Here is a 12997-nt window from a genome sequence, read left to right on the forward strand (position 1 = left end):
AGGCTTTACTATCCAAAAATATCTTCTCACTATTTAAAAATGTAAAATGAATAAGATTATTTTCAGACGTATGGTTTAAATAAATTATATTTAAATAAAATCAAACTGATGTTCGTTGTGTAATTGCTATAAACCGAAGTGGTTTATATTTGGACTCGTTTCACCGTGACACCTACTTCCGGTCGGTGCAGTCTAGCCATAACAACAAGGAGGATACACCAATTCTCGCCATAGTGAATTTTTGTTATAACAAACCTATCTACTGCTCGCTGCTACATGTAAGTTGACAGAACAATCTTTATGTTTGTTAAATTTTTTAGATACTAATTTCCGTATTTATGTCTGAACTAACTTGTTTTGGAAACAATGGTGTATAATGGGCCTGGCTATGTAGTGAAAACAAAAGAAATGAAAGGTCTAAGGGACAAAGGGAAAAATATTAAGACAGGTTATATAACCTGACATGGGATGAATATGGTATTTAATAAGCTCTAAATTGCGTAGGTTTTAAATTTGTATTTTAAACGGCGGTGCAGTGACATACAGCCACGAATCTGTCCAACAAATAGACGTATCCAGAATCATAAGCCTGTTTACACAGTTTAATTTAAATTATTTTCTGTTCAGAGACGCAGGAAAAGCTTTGCTGATCAGTAGCGGCTAATGAAACTCGCTGCATTGGCTAATAAATAGTTCATGTCTTATTATGCAGAAATAAATATTATAACCCAAAGTTATAATGGTACAATTTGTAGACAATTGTTGTTCTTTTAAAATCAGAATAATTTAAATATGCAGCTTCAACTGTTTTGCTTTTTGTCTTTAATCTGTACTGGCAGCTGAAAGTGTGTCAAAGTTCAGCTACATTACACAAGATGTTTTTAGCTTTTCTTTCTGCAGAGATGAAGAGTAAAGTACAGCTGTAGCAACTCACTGGGTTAATTATTATTATTATAGTTTTTCTATCCAAGTTGGTAGATTTGGAGAACACAATCCTTTAAACTTCTGGAAGGCTATAAAATAAGACAGGATTTAAAAATGATAATAAAATTGCATTTTGAATGGAAGCAAATATTCCATTCAAAATGGAATATTTGCTTCTAGTTTCTCTTCTAGTTTAGAAGGGAAAAAAGAGTGGAAGAAGGAAAAATGTAAAATTAAAGTTTTCGAAAAAGTCCAGAACCTGTAAAACTTTATTCCATTTGCATCAAAAATAAATATAGTAAAAATCACCAGAAAAAACTAAAACATGTTAAATCTAAGCTGCATGATGTCTGAGTAAATAAAAAATACAACAAATAAAACTGAACGTTTGTATTAATTTTCATTTAGGAAAACAAATGGCAGATGATTTTCCAACATGTCTGCTTTCTCTGCATTATTTTTTATTTTCTTGCTCCTCGGTGTTTTCCCAGACTGACTTGTCTCCTCTTCCTTCCTTCTGCACATGTAAACAAATCATCGCTTCCTGCTGTAACTGTCACATGTGTTCCTGTGCGACTTATTCTGTTATCTGCTGCTTTAAATATTTTATGCTGCTTTTGCACTGTAGCATAAAATATTCTTTACAATCTTTACATTTTTATAATTTTAAAGAGCCATAATTTTATTTCCACAAAATGACCAGAACTGACATGCCTTATTTAAAACCTCTGAAATGTAATCAACTCACTGAGTGATTGTTTCCAGAGTTATTAGAGGCTGTTTCAGGCATTTAGTGGAGACTGGATGGTTCCTGAAGGAGTTTGTTTCTGTCAGGATGAACGTGGGTGTGGCACACAGTGAGGTGAACCCAAACACCCGCGTGATGAACAGCCGGGGCATCTGGCTGACCTACGCCCTAGGGGTCGGCGTTCTGCACATCGTGCTGCTCAGCATCCCCTTCTTCAGCGTCCCGGTGGTCTGGACGCTCACCAACGTCATACACAACCTGGTGAGCGCCGCCGAAAACAAGATTTTTTTAATCTTTAATGCAAAAGTTTTACAATTTTTGTAGTTTTGCTTCATTTCTGCTCTGACTGTGTTGTTCTTTCAGAAAATGCTTTTCTAGAGACTCTACACTCCATATAACAATTAATCAATGACTAAATTAGCTGGTTACTTCAATAGCCGATTCATCAGATTAATAATTTCAGACCTAATAAGCAACATACTATTCACAATGAGTGAATGTGCTGTATAAGTAGAAGGGATGTTGTATGAAAAGAAAAACTACAAATGCATGTTAACACTAACTGAGTTAGTTGGTGGTGGCAGTATGATGATCTGGGGTGTCTTTGCTGCTTCATGGATCCTGAAGGAGAATATCATTTTCATGCTGGTTTAGCTGTTTTTGCTCCTGAATTAAAAATGTTTCTTTTTTTGTTGTTTTTAATTCAGTTCAATTTTGATACAAAAATGATCTGAAATGTTGAGCAGGAAAATGCTTCCTCAGCCAGTCCTCCTCATGTTTTGTGTTGCTGTGCAGGGCATGTACGTGTTCATGCATGCGGTGAAAGGAACGCCCTTCGAGACGCCCGACCAAGGAAAAGCCCGGCTTCTGACCCACTGGGAGCAGCTGGACTACGGCGTTCAGTTCACCTCCTCCAGAAAGTTCTTCACCATTTCCCCCATCATCCTGTGAGTGCAGACGCAGCGGCTACCAGCAGCGGCTAGCTGCTAATGTGATGCTAGCAGCAGGTGTAATGGCGCTCATATTTGTCTCTCGTCTTTTCCAGATATTTCCTGGCCAGTTTCTACACAAAGTACGACACGACGCACTTCGTGATCAACACGGCGTCCCTGCTGAGCGTCCTGATCCCCAAGCTGCCTCAGCTGCACGGCGTCCGGATTTTAGGCATAAACAAGTATTAATAACGGGAGAAGCTCCGCCTCCCTGTGTGTACTAAATCATCCAGTCAGTGTGTCGGGTTAGCGCTAACAGGAACCAGATCATCGGACATGATGTGCATCAGTAACTTATGTATTTAATTGTGTATTCGGGCCTGCATGGACCTGGGCTGGCCCAGGCCGCGGTCGGGTTCTAGGTTGACTTTAATTTGCTTTTCTCCGCCCCGTCGGTCACACAATGACTCGTGTTGAGTGTTGAAGCCACTCAGATGCTCTGAAGTATTTCTTTTTGTTTACTTTTGGAGGCTGTCGCCCTCCGACTGTCGGTACCGTCTTGGTTTCATTTCATCGAGTAGCAGAACCGCTCTCCATCTGCATGGCTCCCCTAATCGGACCGGAGCGGCTCGTCTCGTTTTACAGTGTTTGTGGACCTGTGTCCTGTGAAAAGTTATGATTGGTTAGCTGTTTACTGAGGGAGGTTTACTGTCTGTGGGAAACACTACGTTCACCCAGCTGCTATCTGGAGACCCGGGCCGCCGGTTCTGGTCGGTTCCTCCAGAGCTGGACGTGATTTTTCCTGTTCCTAATCTTTAATAAAATGTTTGTGCCCTCAGCTCCTCGCCTCAGTTTGTGATCAACAAACCCGTTTTAAGGTTTTTATTACATGGTTTGGATCAGAACCAGTTGATTTTTTTTGTTCAATAATTTACTTTTTTTAAAATTATCTTTTTGTCTTTTATCTAATAATCTTGTCTGAAGGTGACCCTTGAACCCGTCCCGGGTTGTTGGGCAACAGCAGTTGCTGATCTCAGGTCATTGCTGATGTCTTTCCACTCTGGTGTTTTTCTAAAGAGTCACTGATAATAATGTGAATTTATAATCAGAACCTGGCTGCTACTTTCCTATTTAAATCATGTAGAGGCAGCGACGTGTACTTACTTTTTTTTCAGTGAATATTTGTTCATTCTTGTGTTTATAAAGTTATATTTAAAATGTTTTAGAACTTCATAAAGTCCAACCAAAATGATAAAAAAAATGTACTTACGTTTAGCCAAATGTGTGTTTTGTCTTTAAACTTGACTCTTGTAGCTTTTTATATGATAGATGCCTAAATTTTCTGAAATCAAAATGGCGTCCAGGCTGGACCTAAACAGGATCAAAAGATTACAACTTTATTCAAAATAAAAAACATCTTGTAGAAAATAAAATCCCTTCTTCTAGTTTCAGCATTGAAACGTCCGCATGCTGTCGTCATACACGCCCCCTGCTGGTCAGATCCTCACACTGCGTCCTCAGGACCCCCCTGTACACCTGGAAGCGGTGGTTCAGGTCTTTCTGCGTGTGGATCTTGAATCTCGTCCCCAGAGCTCCGTCAGCGGCGGCGGCGCCGTAGAAAACCCGGCCGATGCGCGAGTGCACCAGCGCCATGGCGCACATGACACAGGGTTCCCTGGTGACGTACAGGTCGTACCCGCTGCAGATGTACGGCACAGCGCCCCCCTCTGGTTGGGGGTCTGTAGGGGCGAAGCGGCAGGCGTCGTACCCGTCATGGCGGTAGCAGCCGCCTCCCTGGCTCTGCGCCACCAGGTCGATGCAGACCATGACTGCGTGCTGCAGCGGGTACTCGCCTCGCCGGTCGTGACCGACGGCGACGACCCGCTGCGTCTCGGGGTCGACCACCGCCGCCCCCACCGCCTCCATCCCCAGCTGCGCCGCAGCTCTGGCGGCGGCCACGGCGGACGCCATGAAGGTGTGCATCAGGGCTCTCTGTTGGGGGCCGAACAGTTCCCCTCGCAGCGCCACCGTCACCTGCTTGTCTTCATGGAAAGTCGTGGGCCAGCGGCGGCTCGCCAGCTCGAACTGCGGCCGGGTCAGCGGGGGTCGCGCTGGGACCTTCACCACAAACGGCTCGCCCAGCCCCTCCCAGCTGCCTGCGGGCAGCAGAGACGGGATGCTGGCGTCCGCCGGGTTCGGCGCGTCGCTCAGCAGGCAGAGCAGGACCTCCAGAGGGTGGGGACTGTCCTCGGCCCGGCAGGCCCGGACCCGCTTCACGTGCTGCAGGCCGGTCAGCGGATAGACGCCGTTCAGCTCCCTGACGAGCCGAGACGTCGCCTTCCTGTTGAGGATGGGCGCGGCGAAGGCCTCCACCAGCTCCATGTCTGCTGACTGCTCGTCTGACAGGACGGGGAAGGCCACCCAGGAATCGTCTTCGCACTTTGACCCCTTTACGTCGCACTTTGACCCTTTCCACCGCTTAGTCTCAGGCTCCATTGCTGCCCTGCCAGGACCCAGAGAGAAGATGATGATCAGCGGCTAAACCATCATTTATCCGACACGCTGATGAATTTCTGTTCACGCCAACGGACCGTCACCTCGTCCATCAAGAGCCTCTCTCGTTTCATCCGTAAAACCTTTGAAGAGTTTGTCTTTGGGTGTTTCTCAGCCCAGTTTAGACGCTTCAGTTGCTCAGTGGTGGTCAGGTTTCAACCCTCCTTACCTCGAATGTGCCTCCAAGATCTGAACATCTGGTACTTCCAGGTAGTTTGTAACTTACTTAATATATGTAGCAAATATTTACTGAAACCCTTTGTGTGAGGGCTGGTACAAGACATTTATTAGAGGCTGATCGCTGTTAGCTAGCTAGCTTTGCTAACAGCTTCCCTTCCTTTTGCTAGCATTGTCAAATCCTTTGTATGCTTTTTTTCTGGGTGTTTCATAAATACATTATTGTAATTACGTAGTAAAATTCATTTCACTGAAGATTTTACAGACATTTTCTCCCGCTCAGACAGGCACAGCTCGCTTTGACAGCAGAAACAAAAATACATAATTAATGATTCTCACATCATTGCTTGGATTTTTATGTTTTGCATTCAGTGAAAGGAAACATGTTAACCAGCATCAGGTGGATGGGAGGATCTTCACCCTGAACCTTCAGCCTCCACCTTCTTCATGGATAAGAAACATTTTATCTGACCGAACTCAACATGATCCAGTTATAATAAATCTCTCCATGTGCAGAGTTTAGAAAATTATTTATTTATTTTGGTTATTACAAAAAGAGAAAAAAGGCCCAGCAAAATAAGACTTAAATCAGTTCTTAAAGCTGCTGCATTTATTACAGCAAAGATGTAACATTTAAATGTCGACATATTTTCAGATGATACAAATAATTTGTCCCAGAAATTTATCACCATGATCATCAGTGATGAGCATGCTTCCACTGAGTTTATTTTTCTTCAGTTAGCACATTAGCTTTTTCGCTAACTTTGAAAACATTTAGTGCACTTAGCTTCCCCTAAATTAATTTTCTGCATAAATTCAGAAGCACCAAGTGCAGGAAATGATATTTATCCTGAATACCTTGAATGCATCACTTTCTGACCACATTTAATTAGCCCAGCGGAGTTAGCATACTCTGTTAGCTCCTGCTAAATACTGGGTCAGTATTGCACTTTAGCATTAGCTTCCATTAAACACCATGTTGGAATAAACAGCATCTTAGCATTAGTCTAATTACCATATTTGTAGAACAGATTAGTGTCAGTTTCTGCTAAATAGCATGTTGGTATGTAGCTGTATTAGCGTCACTAATGTTTATGATTAGCGCTTTAGGCTTAGAGGAACAAACATTTCAGTTAGCGATGCCCATCACTGAGTTTTAGTAATATTTGAATAGATCATTTAAAAAATTACATAGGAATGTTGTTCCTGCAGTAATAATAATAATAATTAAGACCAAAACATTCATCATGAGTCTGTTTCATCGCCTTCATGCGTCACAGACACATCCAGCTGTGGTCCTGGTTTGGTTCTGAGCTGGTCGGGTCATTTCCTTCCCAAAACCATCCTGGTCCTGATCACTTTGGGAACGTGTCTGATGGTGAGCGACACCCTGGTTCCCCTGCTCAGCGTCTCCCCGGGCCGTGCCCCGGCGGCGGACAGGTTGGCCACCCGGTCCGTCAGCAGGTCCCGGTCCTGGTTCTGGATGCCGTGCAGCAGCTGACGGTACATGTCGTCCTGCAGGACCAGCAGGCTGCGCGGCCTCAGTAGGAGGGACAGCAGGTAGCGGTTCTGCTGGGTCTGGGGCCCGTCCTGGCTGCAGACGGGCCGGTAGAAGTCCAGCAGGGTGTGCGAGCCCAGGCTGATGGTGCTGACCGTGGGGTGGTACAGCGGGCCGTCCTCGTGGGCCATGATGCCTTCGCCCGGTTTGTACTCGTTCACCAACACGTGGTTGGCCGTTTTCCCGCCGAACACTCCGAGAGACGAGACTTTCTCACAGCAACTCTGGAGCCAGTCGGGAAGCGTCTCGGCCAGCATGCCTTTGGGGTGCGGCAGGCCGCCCCAGTTCTGGAGCCGGCGGCCGGACAGCTGGGTCCATTTGGTTTTGGGGGACTTGTACACCTGCTGCAAGAGGAAGGACTCCTCGTCCTCTGATATGAAATCTGGGATGTAAAACGCAGTTTGTGGAGCTTCATTGACAACGAACTGCTTCAAATCTTCCACAATACAAGATGGCCGCTCCATGTTCCCTTAAGAGAAGTTCACATGAAATCCTAATTAAAACACGTTCAGAACGAGTGGGACCAAAATATTAAAGTAATGAACTGACTGGTAATGCAAACTGCCATTAGAGACGAGTCGGCCAAAGTGTTGGGTTTTCAGGTTAAACATGGAAGCCTTCATTCACTCCTCACTCAAACCAAATCATGTCTTCATAATCCAACATGTGCAGGTTGTTGTCTTCAAACAAATCTCCCTTTTCGTCTCATTTTCATTTCAGTTTCTCTCAACAAGTGACCAAAACAACTGATGACATCATTATGGACATGCTGGATCGTCAACAACCCATCCACTGAGCTGGACCGACGGGTCCAAATGTACTAAATACCACAGCACTGACCTTCATGCCCTGTTCAATAATTTTAATGACCCTAATATTGACCTTTATGACCCTATGAGTGATTTTAATGACCTTTTTAATAACCCTGTTGGTGAACGTCTGAAGGGAAAGCAGGAATGGTGTGATATGGGTCGGTTGCTAAGATAGATCAGTAAAGCTGATGGGTACTGATCCCCACCAATCGGTGCCACGTAGCTCAGTGGAAATGAGGCGTTGGTGACCTTAGCGGCCCGGCTGGTGTGACTGTTCTGACCTCAACTCCTAATAATGTTAATTCTGTTCAGGACTGAAGAAACAATTTAGATGAGACATTAGTCTTCAGGAGACCACAGAAGTTGTCCAGTTTCCTTCTTCAGAAGCATTTAAGATTGTTTTGTTATGAATGACAGAGTTTGAACCAACATATCAGAAGGTCTTTTATATGAAGTTTAACCTTTGACCCTTCCTATCACTCCTACAAAATGCAATAAAAATAAAGAAATCTGTAGCTAGTTAACACGCACACTGGTCACTTTCTTGAGATCTTTTAAAAATCATGCTTTTGGAAACCTTTACGTCATACGTCACTGATCTTACGCAGAGTGAGTTGTTTTTACATTTCACTGATTTCACTGTAAATCAGTGAAATGTAAATTAATTTAAAGTTTAGTGAAATATTTACTAAACTTTAAATTCAACTTTAGTAAATATAATCCCGATATGCTCATAAATCCTCAGAAAGATATTTTTAAAAGACCTGACGACTTTTATAAATGTAACACATATTTCCCAAACAGAAACGAATCGTTTTTAACCGGTAGTGGTATTAATACAACATCTACATCCATGTTAGATTATTATCTATATATTTAAAACCACGAATAAAGAGAAAAGTTGGACTAACCTGCACAATTCTCGATAAAAATACAGTTTATATCCAAAGAGCCGAACTGGTGCTCTCCATCTGTGTGTAACCACATAAAGTGTCCGGCGGGAAACGCTGGTGGATACATTTCCGACAGGGCTACTCCGCATTTTCTCGCGTTGTTTTAATAGCTTAATGGCGAAGCGGTAGGATTTTAAACTTTTCCAGCTCACAGAGGAAGCATGGCGTTTCCAACCATGTTCCAGACGAAGGTTAGAATCCTGCAGAGGTTGCTGCGGTGCAAACACACGGCAGGAAGCAAGGCATTCCGCTCCAGGCTGGTTTTAGGCATCGAGACGAGCTGCGATGAGACTGGAGCCGCTGTGATGGACGAAACTGGAGCCATACTGGGAGAATCCCTGCATTCCCAGAAGGAGGTTCATCTGAGGTGAGGGTCCGATATCAGAGGTTCTGTTTCAATGTTCAGTTCGTTCATGTTTAAATTCTTATGGTGTAAAACAATCTGGTCCTAGAAAACACTAAAAGTTGTGCATATGTGTCAGTCTGCTGACCTGCAGCTCACAGGTTTGTGTTTGTTGTGTTTGAAAAACATCAGCGATGACCTCAGAGAGGCAGCTGTCCGTCAAACTGGAGAGGGTCAAAGGTCATCTCCAGACCTCCTGAAGTCCTTCATTCTCCGGTTCTCTGCGTCTCATAAGTCCTTGTAAGGCAGAGGTGGCCAAAAAATAAAACCACAAAGTATTTTTAAATTAACCTGCTCAATAAAAAACTAAATGTGCAATATATTAATTAGACAAATAATGCAGTCACATTTTCTCTTTGTAGGAAAATAATGTGCAAATTATTTAGAAGCATTTTTATTAGAAGAAGTTTGTAAATTCTTAAGGGTTGATTTTAATTTGTTACTTTATATTTTTGCTGGTTAATACAAGTAAAAAGTCTCAAAATTTATATCAGTCTGCAAAATATTGAGTCGTCGTGTCGCTGACGGCCCCCTGACCACACTTTGGTCAAATCGTCATTCGAGTCTGTTTCTGTGTTTATTCACGTTGTTTGAATATTCAACTAAATATATAATGTTTATATATTCATACTTAGTTTTTCTCCAGTTTACATTATTTACTGTTATCTCAAACGTTTAGTTTTCCCAGTTATTTTTTCTCTCCAGAAGCTCCACCTGGTCTGACGCTGTGATTGGCTGAGATAGAAACTTTTAAAATAATATGAATAATAAATGTAACTTAATGCTCTGATTGAGGATCAATAGATTGAATCAAAATGATGTTTTTGGGTGTAAAGTGACTTGAAATGATATTTGTTGTTAATAGGTGCTTTAGAAATAAAATGATTAAATCTACAACAAAATTATTGAAAAATAAAAGAATCCAGGTGCTGCAGTGGCCTAGTCAAAGCGTAGCTCTGAGCAGAGACAATGGACCATGTTTTGGTTCCTCCCTGCAGGACTGGCGGCATCATCCCGACCGTAGCTCAGGCTCTACACAGAGGAAACATCGAGCGCGTGGTGCAGGAGGCTCTAGACCGGAGCGGCGTGGCGCCGGCCCAGCTGGGCGCCGTGGCCGCCACCGTGAAGCCCGGCCTGGCTCTGAGTCTGGCTGTGGGCTTGAGCTTCAGCCAGCGCTTCGTGAGGCACCACAACAAGCCGTTCATCCCCGTCCACCACATGGAGGCCCACGCCCTGACCGTCAGGATGCTGCAGCCGCTCCACTTCCCCTTCCTGGTGCTGCTGGTGTCCGGAGGTCACGCCCTGCTGGCCGTGGCGCGGGGCGTCGACGACTTCCTGCTGCTGGGCCGATCGCTGGACGAAGCTCCAGGAGACACGCTGGACAAGGTGCAGATGGCAGTTACCTGGGAAAGTAACTTACTCTGCTGATTACTTGATTTCAAAGAACGACGGCGAATCAGAGACACTTTAGATGGGAGTCGGTACCTTCCAAAAAATAATCTCAGAAAATTTCTGGGAAAAAAGAAAATTTCAGAGCTCAGAATGATAAAACATTTGCTAGACACAATCAGAAATGTTGAGATTATCAAAATGTTTGTATTTAGTGTTTGTTTTTGGAAATGAGCATTTATCTAAATCCGACAACACTGTACGTTCATTAACACGCACTGGGCAGATTAGGTGTCGGGGTTCTGTTGCTGTGGTTCTGAACCGACCGTCAGCTGTTTGGCCCCACAGGTGGCGCGCCGTCTGTCCCTCAGGAAACTGCCGCGCTGCGCCGCGCTGAGCGGCGGCCAGGCCATCGAGCTGCTGGCGCAGGACGGCGACAGGAAGAGGTTCCGCTTCAGGACGCCGATGGGACAAACGCCCGACTGCTGCTTCTCCTTCGCCGGGCTGCGGAACCAGGTCACCTTGCTGATCCAGAAGCAGGAAGTCGAGGAAGGTAGGACGGTTTGTGGACTTCCTGTGCAGCTTTAGCCTTCCTGACCACAGCGATCCCTTTGCAGGCGTAGAGGAAGGAACGGTGCTGTCGTGTGTGAACGACATCGCCGCCGCCACGCAGCACACCGTGGCCTCACACCTGGCGAAGAGGACGCACCGGGCCGTCCTGTTCTGCAGAGCCAACCGACTGCTGCCGTCACAAAACCCGACGCTGGTGAGAAACCGTCCACTGGATCCGATTGTTTCTATTCCATCACATTCATTTCAGTTAGCCGCCAACCAGAGCATCAAGATCATCAAAAGTTTCTGAGGAAGCCAGCTGGGCTTCCAGTCTTTGACACGCAGCGATCACTCCTCCTGACCAGCAGGGGGCGACAGCAGAGAGAGAAACTTCCCTTTAACAGGAAGAAACCTCCAGCAGAACCAGAACCACCACCGGCTCAGTCCAGCAGCCATCAATACCTGCGTTTCCATTCACTGTACAATTATGCAAATTGGAATAAAAAAATAAATAAATTAGCTTAAATGAAACAAGATCATTTCAGAAAAACTCGTTTTTCAACAGAAAGTTTTTGCTCTAAGATGAGATGTTTTTCACCTGTACCAAAATTCACAAAACTACCATAGAAACATTTTTCACATCACGCAACTCACATGATCAACAACAGGATGTTACTGCTGGCAGAAGCGACAAAGATGACGACAGGAAGTGGGATGAGGATTTTAATGATTCGTTGTGTGAACAAACTTTTGACTGCAGTCGTCTTGAAATTCTCTGCAGCCAAATATTTTATCTGCTGGGCAAGAAAACTAACTTCAGAATCAGTATCAGTTATTTACAAATTAAAATAAGAAAGCTGCAGGGGCGGGCTGTGGTGGCGCAGGGGGTTAGTACGCCCCACGTTTGGAGGCCTTAGTCCTCGACGCGGACGTCGCAGGTTCGACTCCCGGTCCCGACGACCCTTACCGCATATCTTCCCCCCTCTCCTCGCCCTCCTTCCTGTCTGCCTACTGTACAAAAATACGAGCCACTAGTGCCACAAAAACTCTTCGGAGAAAAAAAAGAAAAAAAAATAAGAAAGCTGCAGTGTTTCCATAGCAACCCAGCATATCCAAACTTTTATTTGACCGAGTTTTTTCCAGGTGTTGTCTGGAGGCGTTGCCAGCAACCAGTACATCCGTAAAGCTCTGGCGGTCGTTGCCGAGGTGACCGGGTTGCGGCTGCTCTGCCCTCCGGCCCGGTTCTGCACCGACAACGGAGCGATGGTCGCCTGGTGAGTTCTGGTGAGTTCTGGTGGCGGTTGGAAACGAGTCCAGTTCACCTGAGGCGTTTGGTTTCCTCCCCGCAGGAACGGAGTGGAGCGTCTGAGGGAAGGAACCGGGATCCTGGCGCCGGAGGTGGAGGTCAGCTACGAGCCCAGGTCAGTCAGAACCAGAACCAGTTCACGTTCTGGTCAGGGCTTCACTTCCTCTCATTCATATTTTAAAGAAAAAACTGTTGACCGTAGATTTTTGGATCATAAAATGACCAGTACATTCTACCGTACCGACCCGGTTCCTGCTGTACCGACCCGGTTCCTGCTGTTAGCAGATCAAACCCTCAGACTGACATGAGCTGCAGGTTCTGACCCGTTCTGCTGGTTCTGCTGCAGAGCTCCGCTGGGCGTGGACATCACAGCCGAGGTGAGGGCCGCCGCCATCAGGCCGCCGCCCATCCGGATCAAGATCCCAGCCTGACCGGCAGAACTCCCTCTATCCAAACTGTGCAGATATGAAATGTTTATTTATTAATAAAGTATTTTAATATGAAGTTTTATGACTTATTTAAAGGAATCTGATCAGAAAGGAATAACCTGTGAAGCTTTAGGATCACCAACATTTAAAGCGTTATAATAAAACAACCTGACCAGCTGGGAGGCGCTGTTTGTAACGTTACATAATCAAAATTAACAGTAATTATTTGGGTTATTTATAACAAAAAAGCTGCTTCATTTTT

The 12997-nt window shown here is 44.9% G+C and overlaps 3 protein-coding genes across 3 annotated transcripts; 2 read left to right on the forward strand and 1 right to left on the reverse strand.

Moving 5' to 3' along the window:
* The first annotated feature begins 124 nt into the window (after positions 1-124).
* On the forward strand, positions 125-3442 carry ormdl1 (ORMDL sphingolipid biosynthesis regulator 1). The gene is made up of 4 exons (XM_028022487.1): positions 125-278; positions 1759-1933; positions 2468-2619; positions 2718-3442. Coding segments are annotated over exons 1-4 (465 nt in total). The 5' UTR covers positions 125-276; the 3' UTR covers positions 2854-3442.
* Positions 3443-3985: 543 nt separating this feature from the next.
* Positions 3986-8759, reverse strand: adat3 (adenosine deaminase tRNA specific 3). The gene is made up of 2 exons (XM_028022485.1): positions 8616-8759; positions 3986-5107 (listed from the first exon to the last, which is right to left on the reverse strand). The coding sequence occupies exons 1-2, from the start codon at positions 8744-8746 to the stop codon at positions 4081-4083; spliced, it is 1158 nt and encodes a 385-aa protein (XP_027878286.1). The 5' UTR covers positions 8747-8759; the 3' UTR covers positions 3986-4080.
* Positions 8695-12811, forward strand: osgepl1 (O-sialoglycoprotein endopeptidase-like 1). The gene is made up of 7 exons (XM_028022484.1): positions 8695-9024; positions 10059-10446; positions 10798-11002; positions 11067-11215; positions 12145-12275; positions 12351-12422; positions 12654-12811. Exons 1-7 carry the CDS (start codon positions 8819-8821, stop codon positions 12736-12738), a joined length of 1236 nt encoding a protein of 411 aa, XP_027878285.1. The 5' UTR covers positions 8695-8818; the 3' UTR covers positions 12739-12811.
* Positions 12812-12997: the final 186 nt, after the last annotated feature.

The sequence above is a fragment of the Xiphophorus couchianus genome, chromosome 7 (assembly GCF_001444195.1).
Source record: "Xiphophorus couchianus chromosome 7, X_couchianus-1.0, whole genome shotgun sequence".
Classification (NCBI taxonomy): Eukaryota; Metazoa; Chordata; class Actinopteri; order Cyprinodontiformes; family Poeciliidae; genus Xiphophorus; species Xiphophorus couchianus.